The sequence below is a fragment of the Rattus rattus genome, chromosome 2 (assembly GCF_011064425.1).
Source record: "Rattus rattus isolate New Zealand chromosome 2, Rrattus_CSIRO_v1, whole genome shotgun sequence".
In the NCBI taxonomy this organism is placed as follows: Eukaryota; Metazoa; Chordata; class Mammalia; order Rodentia; family Muridae; genus Rattus; species Rattus rattus.
In genome coordinates this window covers 18,797,975-18,817,155 of record NC_046155.1, presented here as the reverse complement: position 1 = coordinate 18,817,155, position 19,181 = coordinate 18,797,975, and the positions used below count along the sequence as shown (strand labels likewise).

Sequence of the window (19,181 nt, the reverse complement as noted above, 5' to 3'; positions counted from 1 at the left end):
TATGATTCACTGGGTGGATGATCCACTGATTATGTTTCTTTGTTGATTGCTTCTTTCAGGACAGGGTCAAATATGTAGCCTAACCCGTCCTTAAAACCTAGATCCTTATGCCTCAGACTCCTGAGAGCTACAATCATAAGCATGACCCCCCAAATCTGGCCTGTTTGCTTTGGTTTTGTTTGTGAGTTGATGACAATTGAACTCAGGGTTTTATATGAGCACTGTGTCACTGAACTACCCTTTGAGCTACGTTTGCCATGGCTAGTGTCACTTATTTGATGGGCCAAACTTTAAAACTAGAAACAAAGTGGGGAAATCAAGAAGAATAAAATTTGGTGATTAAAGTATTTAGAATCCTACATACAAAGAGTAAATAATTCACAATAAAATCCAAACCTACAGTTTACAAACCTTCATTCCACTAGCTCAAAGGTAAGGTCATATGCAAAGTGTATTTTCAACTTTCATAGTTAGGTTACCTGCTTTACATCTTGGACAAGATGACGCAAAAACTTATTCGTTGGTCCTTGTTTCTGTGATTAAAAAAAGAAGGAAAAGAATCATTTACTTTAGTGTGCTGGAGGCACCTTACTTCAGAATATAGGTAACCCAGACTATCAAATATCTTTGACATCTTCCATAATGAGCTTGGACTACTTAATCCTAAAAGAGTTTCCTAAGAGAAGCTATGATTGTTCAAAAATAGTTTTCAAAGCTTATATACAGAGAACTAATAAGGGTATTAGGATGCTGTGTGGTAAAAACCACAAATTTTGAGTGTTTTTAGTATCTTTTAAATATATATAAGTTCTATCAAATAATCACATCTCTTTGCACACAGTTGCATTCTGTCAGTATTTTGTTGAGTCCTTATGATGTTCAGCTCCCTAAATGGTCCAAAGACGTGTTCATAGTAATAGAAAATGGGGATCCTCACATATACTGAAATTAGTCAGCAATGTGAAGATGTGTGTGCTGAGAAGAAGCTACAAGTATTTCAAATTCTAGAAAGAGATCACTGTTAACTAACTGAAACAATGAGAAAAGACAGATGTAAATATCCTTTTAGGACAGAACACTATTAACAGGGACAGGAAGGACAATTCAGGAAGGCACTTGGCATGAGCGGTGGCCATTTTCACAATGGGGAAGCCAGGTCAGTTTCAACAAAGAGTTTTGGACAGAGAAGTTTTAAGAACATTTTTTAAAAGAAAATCTTTGTGTGTGTGTGTGTGTGTGTGTGTTTATACAAGTGTGTACACATGGAGGTCAAAGAAAAACTTGCTGAAGTGAGTTTCTTCCTTCCACTATTCAGGTCTCAAGGGCTGAACTTGGTTGTCAGCCTTGGCCACAGTGATCCATGTCATTGGACCAAGAGCAGCACATTAATGGTAGATTTAGGTCAAGATACTCCATATAAAATTTGTTCTCATTCATTCTGCAGTCTCCGTTTTAAAATAAATTGGAACTGGTAAGGTTGTGACTTAAGCTGGAAAGTAAGTCTGCATTTCTGAAAACCATGTTGGTCCACAAGTACTGGGGAAGATAGGCAAGCCCTAAGCTAAGTAGCAAACAAATCCTGAGCAAGCTGACACGAAGCATTCCATACTCACTGTGTTGTAGAGATCTTCCAGCCGGGAGATGGTGAGGAAGCGGTGCAGATTCACCCCGTTCTCTATCAAGAGCTTCACAAAGTCCACTCGATCCATCACTAAGGCATCTAGCATTGCTTGTTCCAGAGCACCAGGCTTTGGAAGGTACAAAGAGGGAAGAGGTATGAAGACAATTAACATAAAATAGGAATAACTCTACATAGATATAAAATCATTATAAAATACAGTCTTCCTAAGAAACGTCCAGGCCCTAATTGAAGATATAGTCAAGAATGATTCACATTTTTATACGAGAGAAAAGCAAACACTGTAACAGCCTCAAAGCCCCCTACTCTGACACTGAGTCTCAAATGTAACTCTAATGAAAGTCTAAGCTTTCATGTGTTTGCTTTTAGTTTGGAGCTGGAAGTAAAGGTTCACTAATTCATTTGACTACTAGATTTTTTTTTTTTTGGTTTCAATTTTGTTGTTTGTTTGCTTGTTTGTTTTTGGGTATCATCACTCTTCCATTTAAACCTTACCTGGATTGGGGATATAAATGATCTATTGGATATTTTCATTTACTTTTCCCCTATCAAAAATTCCACTAAAACTATAGCAGAGGGATTTATTTGAACAAATCAGTTCACAAGTACTGGGGGGTGGGGGTCAAGGAAATGAGAACAGCTGTGTGGAATGTGGAAAGCAGTTGGTCAAGTGGTGCTTGTCTCAGCAGTCCACCCAGAGCCTAACAGCTGAAGTAAGAAGCTGAAAAAACCACACTGATCTATGCCGTACAACAGCAACATCACAGTGAAGTCAAAGCACACATACTCAGTCTAATCTTGGTGCCGTAGTTGAACTGTTAGTAGAAACTACCCAGTGAAACTAACACAGTGTACTCACTGTATAAGACATACAAAAGCAATGAGGTGGGGATGTAACTCTCTGTGAGCAACTGATGTGGACACAGCCCTGGGTTCAATTCTCAGAAATAAAACAACAACACACATGCTTTACTGAACTACAATACAGAACTTAGAAGGCCACAAGGATAGAGTTCAACTTTAGCCTTAGTCTAAACATCTTTTTCCAAATTTTAATGGAGTGCATAGTACACTAGGACTCTGTAAGTATGATGAGTTAGTGACTTCCAGGGACTAAGCCACTACCCAAAAACTACACATGGACTGACCCTGGGCTCCAACCGCATAGGTAGCAATGAATAGCCTAGTAAGGGCACCATTGGAAGGGGAAGCCCTTGGTCCTGCCAAGACTGAACCCCCAGTGAATGGGATCGTTGGGAGAAGGGCGGTAATGGGGGGAGGAGGGGGAGGGGAACACCCATAAAGAAGGGGAGGGGAAAGAGTTAGGGGGATGTTGGCCTGGAAACCGGGAAAGGGAATAACAATCAAAATGTAAATAAGAAATACCCAAGTTAATAAAGATGGAGGAAAAAAAGAAAAGAAACGGCTCACTTTAGCACAAGGGAGAGGCTTGCACCTTCTAGCTGGTTCAGTCATTTCTTTCCTAGCATTGCCAATGCAAGGGAAGACATAAATGTGCTCACACTGATGGGAGCCCCCGGCAAACAGCATCAGATGAGCTTTCGCTGAAGTTCAAACTGACAGGGCACAAAACATCTCCCTGTCAGCCTTCACCCTTGAGTGAAATGTTCAACACAATTGGAGGAAAATGTTCCACACAAATGTATCGAAAAGCTAGGAGGAACCAAATAATTCAAGAGGCATGGCTCCAAGGGACTACTAGGAAGTTTCAGACAGGAAGAATAAGATCGGTTTCTGGTGCCATTGAACACAGAGGGGAGAGTGTCCGCTCAGCAATCAAATGTGCTCTCAGGAATTCGTAGACTAAACCTATGCTATCAGAGTGGTACGGCTTCACTGAGTCTGAGAAGCTGAGACTATCAAACACAAACACAAGAAAAGCAAGAGGCACAATGAGCATCAGTTGATGAAATACTCAGAAAACAGGAATCTAGGAAAAGCAGAGAGAAACACCAGAACAGAACCATGAATGCAAGTTCCGGTATGCCTCTCTGCCTCCGGCTTGTGGTTTTGACATGCGAGCTCTCAGCTGTTCCTGCCACCATGCTTTTACTCAACCATCACAGACTGACTCTCTGAAACCTTAAGTCCAATGCAATGCTTTCTTTTAATAGTTGCCTTGCTCCTAGTGTTTTAGGACAGCAATAGGAAAGTAACTAAGACAAGACCTAACACATAGCATGTGAAAGCTCAGAACCTTGGAGGAAGAAAACCTTTTACAACTTTTAAGGAAGAAAAAACATGGTCACAGAGGGTCTAAAGATGAAATTATGTTCATTTCTCAACTCCAATGCTAGGCATTCAAAATCCTGCCGGGCTTTAGGACCAACAAGATGGCTGATCAAGCAAAAGCACTCACCCTGAAAGCATGGCACCCTGAGATGGCTCCTTAGACTATATGTTAAGGTGTAAGAAGAGAACTGACTTCACAAAACTGTCCTCTTGTTTCCACTTGGGTGTCATGGCATGTGCACACTCACACATGCACGCACACACACACACACACACACACACACATACACACACACACACCATCACCATCATCACCAACACCAACACCAACACCTACACCACAACTTTCAACAACACCAACAAAATAATAACAAAAATAAAAATATCTCTAAGCATGAATTAAAATATAGCCATCTGTTAGGTCCTTTGGAGATTTTTCTCCCATGCTCTTTCTCCAGAAGTTGCTAATTCATGCCACCATTACCAAAGAGTAAAGCTACAAAAGGAGTCTTGAGGAATAGTAAACATAACAGAGGGGAAAGACGATCCCATGCTAGTGAGGGAAATCTAAGAACTCAACCAAGCACTAAAACCAGAAGGCAGCCTTGAACACTACAGGGTGAGCCTCACAAGGCAGAAAGGCCAAGAAGTTTCTAATACTGATGAATCAGAAGTTATTATGTGATAAAATTTATAATTTAGAAAGTTACAAGTATCATGAACAGTCAAAAATATCAAGTGTAAAGGCTCATTATAACAGAAAAATCACAAATTTCATAGTCTTGTACCCTTATTTGATATTTTAAACCATGTGCATCTGTTAGTTTGAATGAAACACAATTGAGGTATAATCACAACTAAAAATTTAAGTAAAATACTAATTAGTATTATCACTAATATCAAACACATCTTTCCTGCTTTTCACTGATTTCTAGTATGGATAGCAGAGGGTAACATCGTGCAGCAGGTAACAGTAGAAATGAGCTCAAGCCAGAGGAGGCCAGCTGCTCACGCCAGCAAAAGGCTTTGATTGGTTCTTTTAGGGGAGTGATCTAAGATTTGGTGATTGTCCATTAGTCATAAGCACAGTTTCCAACAATATCCCTCTTATGCACAAACATCCTGGTCTTGTACTTGGAGGACTAAGAAATATGCAGCTCCATTCAAGAGCTTGGGAGTATTATCTGTCCTTTCTTGCAGAAACTTCTTGGCCTCGTCGCAGGGATGAGGGACTGTCAGTGTTTGAGTTGAGGAAGTAGAAGGAGCACAGCCCCACTCCAGTTGGCAGTGGTCAAGATAATCCTTCATTATACTCTTGAACAAATCATTTTCCAAATGACCCGCATTTCTACATGTAGAGCAGAGTTTGACTGAAAACTGAGCGGCTAAAGAGCAGACAATATGAAGACAAAGACGCCAAGCCCTGCTTCCCACTCGAGTGGACGTCTATCAGACAACTAAGCTCTCCAGCAGAGCCAGCATTTTCAGAGAAAGTGTCTACAACTTATCCTGGACAACTGTTACCATAACCCACGTGTCAGTGGTGTGACAGGAAACAGAATGGCCTTCACTCTCACGGGATGCTGACCTTGGAGGTGACCCACGAGTCTTTGCAAGAACAACCTGTGGAAGAAGGTTTTCCCTTGGCAATAATTATTCCCTTCATCTTTGTTTGCCACTTGTATAGTCAATTCAGACCACACCAGTTCTTATCTTGGTTTAGTTACAAGGGATTCCTGTAGACATGTTAGCCTTGTGATCCAGACTGGCCCTTTACGATGACACCGATGACAGAGTGCAAAGAAAGGCAAGTACAGTGACAGAAGGAAGCACACGGTGTTGTCAATGGGTTAAGAGGGAAGGGCTCAGAATCTATTTAGTCTTCTTGTAGTAATCTCCATGTGTTTCACTATAAATTCTACATTTTTATGTAAAAAAAAAGACCACTAAGATAATATTTAAGTTCGAAATAATCAAAGCAAAATCACATTCATTAAGAAACGTTTGAAATCTTTCCAGTCTCTTGATCACTATTGATACTAACTTCCTATTTCAGCCTTCATGAAGCCAGAGAAATTTTGTTTTCAGGGAAACAAACGAAGGAAGAGGCATGCCTTTGCTTCCCTGGGTACCTGGACATCAGAATGATAAATGGTTCTTCTCCAATTTTTGTCTTTATTCCCCCATAACAAACTAATATGCAAAATATTTCAAGTAACATCATTTTCATTATACCTTCCAATGTTGTCCGTAAATTAGGATATGTTTTTTGGCAATGTCCATTCTATCCCAAGCCATTGCCAGATTTAACTGTTCTGATATGGATAAGCTTGTACCTAGGGAAAAAGAAAGGAATAATAATATATTCTATCAAAGATATCTAGTTGAAAAGCACAGAAACTTCTAGAACATGAGGCCAGGAAGTGAGATGGAATTGCAGATCTGTTAAGTCACTCACCCTTCAGCAAAGCCTTGAGGATTGCCAAATCGAGGTCCTGGTGCTCCTCAGAATCAGCATCAAATATGGTAATCTGTGATGGGTAAACATCAGAAAGCCACAGCTTAGAAGCTACCTGAGAAATGCCTCCAAGTGATACCATAAGGTCAGCATTTAAGCCACGGGAGAAAATATTCCTTGCTTTGCCATTTCAAAACACCATGATTCTATTTTACTTGTAGGAGAAAAACTTTTCAAATAAGGGGACAAAAATTAGAGGCATCTTGGAAGGGGACAAAAATTAGAGGCACCTTGGGAAAAAACAAACTTTAAAAATCCCATGTGTAGATTACTACTTACCTGCCTCAGGGTGGGGGCCTCTGAGTTTCCTCCCAAAACAAATCAACTCATTCCTCCTGCAGAATGGCAAACGGCTGTGCGCTCGCTTAAATTTAGAGACTAAGACCTTTTCTTCAGTGAATCCTCAAACATTTGCCCTAAACTCAGTATGATGACCACGGACCCCAGGGATGGTACAATGAACTGCATTCTTCCCAGTGTTCATATGCACAGGTCATACAATGTGTGAACGACTTTTAAAATAAATCAGATTATGTGTTGTGAGAGTTTTTAGCAAAGTAGGATGTTTTTGTGGTTCTTGTTTCTCCTATCTCCCCACTCTCCGATTCTCTTGCACCCCTCCTTGTGTCCTCCCCAAAATTGTTTTCTTCTTTATGTCCCTTGTATCCTTTTGTCTGTGCATACATGATCTTTATCATTGTCCTTTTTTTTTGGTATCCTTCCTAGACTTTACCTACATTTTTACCTATTTACAATACTACATACTATACCTTTCCAAATTAAAATATATTTCCTGTAATACAGGAAGCTACATTGACAGAAAAAAAAAGCCAGGAACGGCAAGTTATGGTCCCAAGTAGGACTAACTAACTAGCCCACCTTGGGGATGTAGCTTAAAGCCACCAAATCTAAGTTACATATCCACAAAATGACAACGATTCTGGGAATAAAAGGACACAACTAAAAATAACCTACTCAAGGCCCTATTTTAAAACTATGCTAATATATCTGCACATGTTGGATCCTTTTACCCATCATGCTACCGTGTGCATAAGCAAAATCAACCTTCAACCACCAACTCCACAGAGCTCAACTGCTGTGATGTGCGCAGCCCCGTTTTCCACCTTTGCCTCTCTCACTCGTTCTGCTCACTGCTCGGTGATATTACACAGGCGAGCACTACAGGGATCTCTTTCACATGGCCTTTTCTTCAAATTATGCAAAGCATGGCAGGGTGTCACCTCTGAGCCCAGATAACACCTCCCCGTTCTTAACTGGATGACTGGACAAACCACATGAAATATCTAGCCTTCAGCTGCATAATTTCAAAAATGGAGTTGAGCAACCATCGCCTTCTTGAACTCAGTCCTGGGGCAATTTCAGATAGAAGAGTAGATTTAAAAGCCTGCGGTTACTTATACACAGGACTGTGCTCACTGAAGATGCAAAGGGCCTTTCGTGTGCGTTCTTGACAGACGTGAACTTGTTCCGTTGGTTCTGTAAGGTCAGAAGCTTCAGCACCAACACCATCCCTTTATGATTTTGCTAAGACTCCCATTTCTGGAGAGAGTACTACAAATGACAATATATCTGCATTTTTACTCTAATTTTCTGCTTCCCGTCATCCTAGTAGTCTTCAATACATATTTTGGAATCAGTTCCCTGAAACATAAAGCAGTTCTCCTGAGTCTTCTTTATAGTCATTGCCTTGTTTGTTTGTTTGTTTGTTTGTTTACTTTTCTTTGCTTTGCTTTGCTTGAGGCAGGGTCTAACTCTGTGGCTCTGCCTAGCTTGGAAGCCACTACATAAATGAACTTGCCTCTGCCCCTCTGCCCCTCTGCCCCTCTGCCCCTCTGCCCCTCTCCTCTGCCCCTCTGCCTCTGCCCCTCTGCCCCTCTGCCTCTGCCTCTGCCTCTGCCTCTGCCTCTGCCTCTGCCTCTGCCTCTGCCTCTGCCTCTGCCTCTGCGAGTGCTGGTATTAAAGACGTATGCCACCATACTCAGCTCAACTACATTTGCTACTGCATGCTTTATCCTCAAATTTGCCGGTGTCCAATGTACACAAGGTGCCCTCCTGCAAGTCTCACTCAAGATGCTATAATGTAGTCATCTAACACAGCAGATGGGTTCACTACATACCTGAGCTGCTCTATCAGCCCTTGCAAGTATTTATGTTTGGTAACTCTTCTGTAATACTGTCTTTCTAAGGGCTTTGTCGTAAATAGATTCTGACATTTGAAGCACGAAGGGCAGAAGTGAAGGTGGAACAACAAGAAGCCAAGTTTACAAAACTCAAGGGTCAAATTCTGCCGAATTACATCCATCGAAGTTCAAAATAGGTATTCCATGTATTTTAATGTGAAAATAAATGTTTGATTTCTGGAAGGTGGCTGTTTTAAGAGTCATCAACTCATCATACTTACAGAATCCTTGTGTACCATGCACTCCATTAGAATTTGGAAAAGATGCTTAGACTGTCTCAGGCTAAAGTTGAACATGTTCTGAATCAAACACAAGATCTCTTCTTTCACCTGAGGGCGTAGAATCCTGGCAGAGAAAGAAATGGGCAGAACCTGAGGCAACCCAAAGAAGAGACCAAGCCAGTAGTACTGATGCAAGAAACTCCCTCTGGGCACCCTACTGAGAAGGGGACCTCAAGACAGCCCATAAGTAAGAGTCAAATGCATGGCAGGGGCAGAGGGGTGCAGAAAAGAGCAAATTTTAATGTGAGGAACATTCATCTCCCAGGCCCCCTGAAGCAATACAGCCTAAGGTAGTATTCTCAAACTGAAAGGATTTAAGAAAGCAGTAAGTTTTCACAGTTTGGGCATAATGCTCTCACACAGTCTGAACCCCTAAAATGGTGGTCCATTGTTCTGCTAAGAAGATTGCAACTGTACTCAATCACAGAAAAACACACTTGGTATGCACTCATTGATAAGTGGATAGTAGCCAAAAAGCTCGAATTACCCAAGATGCAATCCAGAGACCACAGGAAGCTCAAGAAGAAGGATGACCAAAATGTGGATGCCCCACTCCTTAACAGAGGGAACAAAAATATCCACAGGAGGGGATATGGAGGCAAAGTTTAGAGCAGAGACTGAAGGAATGGCCATTCAGAGCCTGCCCCACCTGTGACCCACATATATACAGCCACCAAAACTAGAAAAGATTGACGAAGCTAAAAAGTGCATGCTGAAAGGGACCGGATATAGATCTCTCCTGAGAGACACATATCGGAGCATGTCCAATATAGAGGTCAATGCTAGCAGCAAACCACTGAACTGAGAACAGGACCCCCTTTGGGGGAATTAGAGGAAGGATTGAAAGAGTTGAAGGAGCTTGCAACCCCATAAAAACAACAATGCCAACCAACCAGAGCTTCCAGGGACTAAACCACTACCGAAAGACTATACTGAACTAACCAGGGTTCCAACTGCATATGTAGCAGAGAATAGCCTTGTTGGGCACCAGTGGAAGGGGAAGCCCTCGGTCCTGCCAAGGTTGGACCCCCAGTGCAGGGGAATATGGGGGAGGCAGTAAGGGGGATGTATGGGTGAATACCTGTATGGGGGAGGGAATGGGGGCTTATGGACAGGAGACTGGGAAGGGGAATAACTTTTGAAATGTAAGTAAAGAAATATATCTAAGAAAAAAGTAAAGAAAAAAAAAAAAAGAAGATTGCAACTCTCCTGGTTAGGAGTCTGAGGTACAAGTCCAGTCACTGGAAGAGGAGTGACTGTCTTGGCCTGTGCTGTGTCAGTATCTAGTCCAGGAAAATGCACAGCGTGAAAGTCCAAAGGGGAAGAATTAATAATCAACAACTCACCCTCCATCCTCCGAATGTTTGTAGGTGAAGGCCAGGAGGTCAGCAGCTCTGCCGGTTCCCTCACACACCACCACAGGCTCCTTGTGCTTGACAGTCTCCCATACCCAGAGGATGACATTGGGGCCTCCTTCCACCACCAGTCCCACCACAGGTACACCTTGCCTTGAGCCTGTTTCAGGTGTCAAATACAAAGCTGTTACAAAGCTGTCCTGTCTCTGTCATCCAGCCACCTTGACTTCTATACTTAAGTCCTTCTCCTGCTACTGTTATCTTCCTGCTTCCTCAGATCAACACCAAATCAGAAACTTGGACTTCAGATAAAATGTAGCAGATATGCTGAGGGCATCTTCAAACTTCTTGTGGGTAAAAGATCAATAAAAAGCTTTCAATATTGTTTTCAAAAGGCCTTAGAACATTTTAATGTTTCATTGTTACAATTCTAAAGAATTTCAAAGTAAGCAGAACTGTGTGAGAGATACGAGTGTCTCTGCCATTGATCAAATCAGCCAGACTTTGTCAGCTCAGTAGCTTTTAATGGTGGCAAGGACAACCTTCAATGTCTTTTCTGTTTCTGCATGGTATAACTTTCAGTGTTTGAATTTCTTATCATGATTAGATATTACCTTATCAAAGAAAGAAGACAAAAAAAGCTGCAGCAACTGTGGGGATTCCTTTATAAAAGCTACTAAATGAAAAACTTATAAAAAGGTATTTATAATACATCTTATTTGTATTTTCAAAACCCCATGTATAAATATGTATTTTCTATGTAGGTATGCTCAGATCTATAGCAATAGCATGTTCTATAAGTGGACAGAAATCTCTGGAAGAATAAACAATAAACCACTAACAGTGCAGAAGGTGACAATTTAAGGAAATGTTAAAAACTGACTTTTTGGTATTTGACTATTTAACGACATAGTTTACTGAGGTTGGCCTTAAACTCACAGTCCATTAACCTCTTGAGTACTACATTACGAGATGAAGTGCTATGCTCAGCTTGACTTTAAACATCTTATTTAAAATTGAACATTATTCACTAATCAATTTGTTACTTTTATATTTATATATTTGATTTTACATTTCAACAGAGAAAAATTGATGGACAATGTTTTATATTCGTCCTGAGCAACCAAGAACTTCACTTTGGATAAAGTTTTCAGGACCATGCTGCGCCCTTCCTCTGGCCATCCCCTGCCCTCAGAAACAGGTATTGTGCTAACCTAAATGATGAGTACTGATAACAACGATATGGGTGCACATCAGAAAGCTCCATCAGGATTTTGAACATGTCCATCATAAGGAAACAGGAGAGATGTTTAACCTGCTTTTGAGTAATAAACAGTTCATTCATGGTACCCTAGTACTACATACAACTTTATTTTTGTCTATAGTTTTTAAAAGGTAAATTTAATTATTATTTTCTGTTAAAAATTAAAACACCTAGTGCTAGGAAGTCTCATTAGAGAGATGTTGGCTGCTTCCTGCCAATAGGAATGAAGAAGACCTCCAAGTCCTCCTACATCCCCTCCCTCTCCCCCGTGACTTCTGATCAGGATGCATTATGTGAGATTCCTAGAAAATCAATTAAAATATTATGTTTAAAAGAATAAAGGTCTAGACATTTGAAAGGAAAAAAGGGAGTCCAGCCTGAGCTACATGGGAAGAGCCTGTCTCATGGAAATACTTCATGGAAGGGAGGAATGGATAAAGGGGGGTTGGGGGGAAGCATAGCAGGAGACAGACAGACAGATGGTCAAATTCTGTAAGCAGTGTAACCACATATATGTGTGTCTTTAATTCTTTGTATACTTGGAGAAAAGACAGTAAGCACACACAGTACAACACAATAATAATCAGGAAGACCATGGTTCTCTAAGATAACAGCTCCGACACAGTCATCTTGAGAAACAATACCTTCTCCTGTGGAGACCACAGTAAAATTACCAGGAGAAGCAGGGGCCCTGAACCTATGCTTCCTTCCTTGACATGACAATGACTGACAAACAGTTACTGTTCATTGGTCCTGTTCCATTGCCAACGTCCGGAGGCCAGGGATTCCTACAGCAAGTCTAACGTAAGCCATTATACTTCATTTCTTATTTTATTTTTATAAGCATTTTTGCTAATAAGGAAGGCTTGCCAGCAATTTCAAAGACACTTTTATTGTTTTTAGAATTAAATAATGAGTAGTTACATATCTTCCTTCTGTCAAATTATATGAATAGTAAAGACAAATATGCAATCCACCATGAGCACACCATGTACGAAGATCAGGACTCAGTACATAAGAACTTCCATACGACTGTACCAAGAGAGAGGAGGAAGAAAGAACTAGAAACTGATTAAAGATATACTGTGCACCTGATACTTCTAACCACATCTATCATGGTCAGTGTGAGTTGATAACTAGAAAGAATTTAGACTCCTCTGGGAGACGGCCCTCTGTGCATGCCTGTGGGAGATAATCTTGATTGCACGTATTGATGTGGGAAGACCCATTGTGAATGTTAGCAGGATCATTCTCTGGGCAGAGCATCCTGGATTGTATAAAGTGGAGAAAGCCTGCTGAGCACTAGCGTGCACTCCTTTCTCTGCTTCCTGATTGCGGATGTGATGCAACCGGTTGCTTCAAGCAGCTGTTGCCTTGATGACCCACCATGGTGGACCATCTTCTCAAACTGAGAGCGAGATCAAGCTCTGTCCTCCTGAAGTTGCTGCTGTCAGAGTATTTCATGACAGCAACAGGGGAGAAAACTAAGACCATATTGAACACGTTTCTCTCAGTTTGCAACAATACTTAGAGGTAGACGAATCCTTACACTTAAAAAGTTTAAAAGCTTAGTAGGTATTAACTCTATTGCCCAAGGTCACAGACAGTAAAGACAGAGTGGTCTCTGCCTCACATATCCTGTTGCCTCAAAGGAACACGAACAAAAACTAAAGGAATTTATTTTCCAGCCTATACTCAAAGGATGCAAAGAACCTGAGCCCCCTGAAAGGTACAGGTATCTTATGGAAGATGTAGCTCAATACAACACAGGGCCCACATAGTGATGCCTGAATGAAAGATCTCCATTCTTCAGAAACCCTTCCTGTAAGGGCTCTCTAACCTGCCTGCCTAGTACTCCTTTCCCACAAAAAATTAATTAATTAATTAATTAATTAATTAAATATTAAAAAATAATAAAAAGGTCATTTGCTGTTGCTGCTCCAGTAGCTGCTGCTATTGCTGCTTTGGGGAAGTGAGGGTGGCTCTTCACAATGCTGGGTTTGAACGGAGCCTCATACATGCTAGACAAGCAAGCTACTATGTGACTATTGTGCACCTTGCCAATGGGATTGACCACAGTCTGCTACACATACTCTCCAGACCTACCTCAATGACTTTCTTAAAGTAGTTGTGTGAGCACAGCACGAAGCATAAGCCTTCTATGCCTTTATTTCCAAAGCCCTATCTAGTTTTAACTTCTATCCTTATTTCTGATTTTAACCCCTTCCCTATCTAAAGTCACTGGGCCCACGCATGAAATGTCAGTCTCCCTTGACAATCAAAGCTTAGATACATATTCCTTGCAGGTTCATGTCCTTTAATTATTCCCATTTACACATGGAAACTCCCCCACCCCTTCTTTCTCTACCTGGTCCTACATTCTCTTGGAGGCTTTGCTAAGGTTTCATTCATAATAAACCTCTGACTATCCTGTCCCACCAAAGATTACTTCCGTCCTATTGTCACCAACAATTCTGTATCAACATATATTCTGCTTCCGTCTATCTTTTGGCTAGCCTGTGCTAACTGGATGACCTGGCTGCTCTGAGACAGTGATCACTTAGCAGATGGTAAGGAGGTAACTTGTTCACTAGCAAGCCCCCAGCTAGATGCTGAGCTCTGACAGAACTTACAGGTGTGTATCTTCTGCATTGAGAGATGCTTCTCCAGGTTCCGCCTGAGCTTCTCTTCATTTCCGTACTTGCCCACAGTCCCATCATCACACAGGATGAAGTGAGAGTGCATACAGTTGAGTGTGGTGAGCTTGCTCAGTGGGTTACTCAGGGTCTGGTACATGCACACCACCTGAGAGACAGGACAAAAGGACAAAAGAGTGTCAGACTTCAAAGTCTACCCAGACCTCACTGATCCTAAACCCCATCCCTGTATACTACTGAAGAACTTTTCAAGATTAAAAGTATCACAATTTAGGATGGTGTTTCTCGACAAGCTTATCTTTTTCTAAAAAGACCCCATTTCTTATAGATCAAATGAGGTCCTATATCAATATTCACCTCACAGTGCATGAAAAAGGCAAATTCAACAATACCCAAACATACCCTGCCCTGTTCAGCAAGATAAGCACATAACCATGGACTTTGATGTCTAGGTAGTCATATTCCTAAAGTGGTTCTAAATACTTTCCTTGTTTCTGACCGCCCAAATATAGTTTAAGGATGGATATCAGTCTATAGACTACACCACTATCCAGAACTTATTCTACTGTACTTCTGAATAGCATTTAGCACTATTTTTTTCACATATTCCAAATGAAATGAAGGATAAAATACAGCAATGTGGCATCAAGGTATATTTGACATTCATGGACTGTGTGTGTGTGTGTGTGTGTGTGTGTGTGTGTGTGTGTGTGTGTGTGTGTGTGTAGTTGGTGGCAGTGATAATAGTAGTAGTAATAGATTTATCAGTAGTACCCAGACCACATATTAACTATCAGTTTTTTGCATGTGGTCATGCTATATTTGGAAGGAGTTTAGACTAAAAGACACAACAAAACAAACAAAAAAGCATGTGTTTTAAGACAGACTAGGAGAAACCCTGAGGAGCAGAGTAAGGGGAAACTCTGGCCAGGATGCATTGTATAAAAGAAGAATAAAAAGAAGATGGACATTATCATCTATTTTCTACAATATTGTGAATATTATATTCCGTACTACTGAAAGCAGTTAATCTGATAAATATATGCACTGGTCATGTAAGCAAATATACGAATTTTAAGGTTTGTAATAGAAAGTATGAAATAAAAGATGCCCATCTTTGGCTTTCATTTATGCACAGCTTCAATTCTTAGATGTCTTTGTTTAAGCTGGGGTGAATGTCTGTAGAGGCAAAAGATCAAGTAAAGGGACAGGAGGTGAGCAAGGCGTAGATGGCAGGGGAATGATCTAGAACATGTGTGATATCAAAGTAGATGGAGGAGATGCTGGGGTGGAAAGGGTTAAGCTAGAACTGGGGGAGGAGAGCAGAAAGAAGATGTCAACAAAATGAAGGACGCGCGTGGGAAAGTCCTGCCTGCAGGAAAGTGCTACTAATTCATGAGTTGCCTAAAAAGGAGAAATTTAAGAATACATATTTTACAGATACAACTATTTGATGTCTGGAAATTGCTTCAAAATAATGAACACTGTTATTTGGAAATGGATAGAAGAATGCATGAAACAAAATGCGACAACAAATTAACAGTTGTTTAAACTGGGGAATGGCACGTAAGAGCTCATGGTTCTAACCTTGCCACTGTCTTATATGTGTGATTTTCCAAAATAAAAGTAAAATAAACCATGGCCATTGCTTACTTATCTGACACAAGAAAATAACTGTTAAATGATCAAACAACAAATATCAGACTCATGGTGTAATATTCTGTCATTATGTTTTTGAAATAGATAGGGACTCTGGCAATGGCTCAGAGGGCTCAGTCCATTCCCTTCCAACAGACACAGAAACAGGGGTCTGGGAAGAAGGGTCATATGGCAAAGAGCTTACTATGACCTACAGTCAATCCCCAGAATGCACATTTTAGAAAAAGAAAAAAAGAAAGTGGGGAAGGAGAGGTGGGAAAAAAGCCAAGCAGGGTAGTACATGTTTGTATTGGGAGCACTTGGAAGATAAAACAGGCAGATCCCTGGGATTCTCTGGCTGGGCTGCCTAGCCTACTCAGTAAGAAGCCCATATGAGATGCTATCTCAAAAGAAAAAATGGGGAGGGATAGGGCACCTCAGGAATAATAGCAATGTTGTGTCCTGGCCTCCACACAAGTCTACATTAACATATGTGCACATCCATGTCCACATACACAAGCACATACATATACATATTCACACACATGCACATACACAATCAAAACACAGGTACAAGTGAAGCAGAGCATAAGCTGAGGCAAGAGAACTAGAAGGGGCCAACTAAACTGTGTACTATACTCGTGCATAACACTGCAGAGGCTCTATACATTGGGTGGGTGAAGCATGGACCCACTGAAGAATTGACAAAGAGAAGAACATGGTCCAATTTATATTTTATAGGAATTATTCAGCTGTTGTGTTGAGGCTAGACTACAACAGAAGACAAGAGTAAAAAAAAGACTCCTACAAGCATTTGGATGTCAAAACATGGCTGCTTGCATCTGCCTCAATGGCAGTGGAAGGGGAAGAAGTCAGAGTCTGGAAATATTCTGAAAGTGGAGCTGAGAGTTGATTGACAGGTCAGGTTTGAGACATATCACAAAGCGGTCCTTCTAGGCTTAATTCAAGCTTTTTGGCTTCAGCAGCTGTAAGAGAGAACTGGCATTTTTGTGAGATAGGGTGACAGATGTAGCAGGAAGACAGATGATGGTTTGGAATTTATTACATTTGAGGTGTCTTATCAACATTTGGGCACATTGTAAAGCAGGCAAATGAGACAGATGTTTATTTCCCTCTGATGTAAAGGACTGTCTACTCACATCTTTTCCAACCAGCTCTCTCTGGTTCTCAATGACACCCCAAGGAGGGATTCCAACTGTCCAGATTTTCCTCAAAGACATAGAGGAATGGGCTTTTAGGGCATCCCCAACATGCTTGGACACTCCTACGAAACCAGAGTAGAATCAAATTTGAGCTCACAGATCATGCTAAACAAAGGTCCTGACAGACACAAATAGACAATTGTATGTAAAACACCATTTTTAAGGTAGTCTCTGAGCACAGTATAATTAAGATGCAGGGTTCTTGACTGTCTCTCTCCTCTCGTAATCTCTCTACTTCTTACTACTGAACAAAAGAGCTGCATAGTTTTCCTCTTCTTTGACCAATTCTAATGACAGACACTACTCTTGCCTTGCTAGAATGTTCCATGCACTGCTTGACATCATGAGTGTTCTAGTGTTCTCCAGTGTACCAGTAAAGTAGCCTATAGATTACCTGTGATGTAAAAGCATGAGGTTCAGAGACCACTCTGTTGGTGGTGGGTATTTTGGTTTGCACTTGTTTGTCATTCTCCCTAATATCACCATATCTCCTGTGAGTGCTGCGGAACAGCGAGTCAATATCAGGCTACCTGATTCACAGTTTGAAATGGGGAGGGAGTCAGGTGTGAACTTTACCTGAGTTTATGCCTTCAGTAATTATCCATGCTCCTGTGGTCTCTGCAGCTTTGACCAGCCCCTGGCTGAAGGTCTCTTTGAGCTTGGAGGGCATCTTGAAGTTCTGAAGACCCCCATGAACAGAGATCACAAGCTTCGGCAGCTCCATATTCCACTCTTTCAACATTAAGTGCAACAGATGATCTGATTTGGTATCCCAAGAAGTTCTAATGTACTGGAAGAGCAGCGCAGACCCATGAACAGAACACAGGGAAGCATGCTAGTCAGTAGAGACAATGAACACACAGGAGACCCACTAAGGTAGCCATAGCTTGTCTAGATGTATCCAGGGTCTCTCTCAAAGTTTAACTTCACCTAAGGGAAATGTTTGCTTTTAAAGGTTCCACATTCTTTCCAACTTCCTCCAGGGAATTATAAATCACTACGGGACACTTCCTCCAGTTAGAGGTTTGGTCTCCACAGTTCTCCAGAAGACTGGAAGTGAGGGAAAAAAAAATACTTCATCGGTGTATCACCAAAGCTATTTGGAGAAAGCTTTGCAAAGCAGATGAAATGTGACTGTTTATAAATGCCACAGGTTTGCATTTCCTTGGTCTTTTTTATACATATGAAAAATTTTAAAAATGTAGGTGCAAGAACATATATATATTGTCCTTTTAGTGCACCCACAAATCATCTCTTTGCCTATGATTATTCCTATGAGAAATTTTTCTTTTCAGAATAACTGCACTCAACAGGAGCCTAGCATGAGTGTCCTCTGAGAGGCTCCACTCAGCAGCTGACTCAGACAGTGAATGGAGCTTGGGACTCTTATGGAAGAATAGGAGGAAGGACTGAGGAACCTGAAAGAGATAGGAACTCCACAGGAAACTAATAGAGTCAACTAACCTGGACCCTTGGGGTTCTCACAATCTGAACCACCAACAAAATAACATACACAGGCTGGACCTGGCCTCCTGCACATAAGTGGCAGATGTGCAACTTGGTCTTCGTGTGGATTCTGAACAAATGGAGCAGGGGCTATCCCAAAAGCTGCTCCCTCTCAGTGAGATATATTCTTCTAACTGGGCTGCCTTGTCTGGCCTCAGTGCGAGAGGATGTGCCTAGCCTTACAGAGACTTGATGTGCCAGGGTAGGGTAATACCCAGAGAGCCCCTTCCCACTCAGAGGCGAGGAGGCAGGGGGAAGGATTATGGGAGAGGGTGACCAGGAGGGGGACTGTGAGTATGATATAAAGTGAATAAAGAAAAGATAACACACAAATGAAAAAAATAACTCATCTTTGAGAGTACAATCAAAGAAAAGATCAGTAAAGTCACCTGGGAGATTCACTGATTATCTGCAGCTGGCCTGACATTTCAGGGCATGACTGGCTACAAGCCAATTAGTTCTGCACAGTGAGGCAAATTTGCCTTCTTCAAACAGAATACCAACCAACAAGTAGGAGTAAGTCAGTGTTATGAATAGAAAGGCAGGCACTAGGAAACCATGAGCTCCGGGTCTATGCCAAAAGAAAGCATGGGTGGAACTTTCCATACAAGCAAGTATAAATTACCACAACAGACTCTAAAATGAT

The 19,181-nt window shown here is 41.3% G+C and overlaps 1 protein-coding gene across 1 annotated transcript in view; it reads right to left on the bottom strand.

Annotated features, from left to right (window-relative positions):
- The window catches only part of Trpm6 (transient receptor potential cation channel subfamily M member 6), a 140,504-nt gene that overhangs the window by 83,967 nt on the left and 37,356 nt on the right, over positions 1 to 19,181 (bottom strand). Inside the window, exons 5-13 of the mRNA XM_032891699.1 lie at positions 17,606 to 17,819; positions 16,967 to 17,091; positions 14,145 to 14,316; positions 10,239 to 10,407; positions 8,833 to 8,956; positions 6,351 to 6,423; positions 6,128 to 6,228; positions 1,614 to 1,748; positions 480 to 533 (exon numbers count right to left, since the gene is read on the bottom strand). Coding sequence (XP_032747590.1) covers positions 480 to 533; positions 1,614 to 1,748; positions 6,128 to 6,228; positions 6,351 to 6,423; positions 8,833 to 8,956; positions 10,239 to 10,407; positions 14,145 to 14,316; positions 16,967 to 17,091; positions 17,606 to 17,819 — 1,167 coding nt within the window. The remainder of the gene's footprint in view (positions 1 to 479; positions 534 to 1,613; positions 1,749 to 6,127; positions 6,229 to 6,350; positions 6,424 to 8,832; positions 8,957 to 10,238; positions 10,408 to 14,144; positions 14,317 to 16,966; positions 17,092 to 17,605; positions 17,820 to 19,181) is intronic.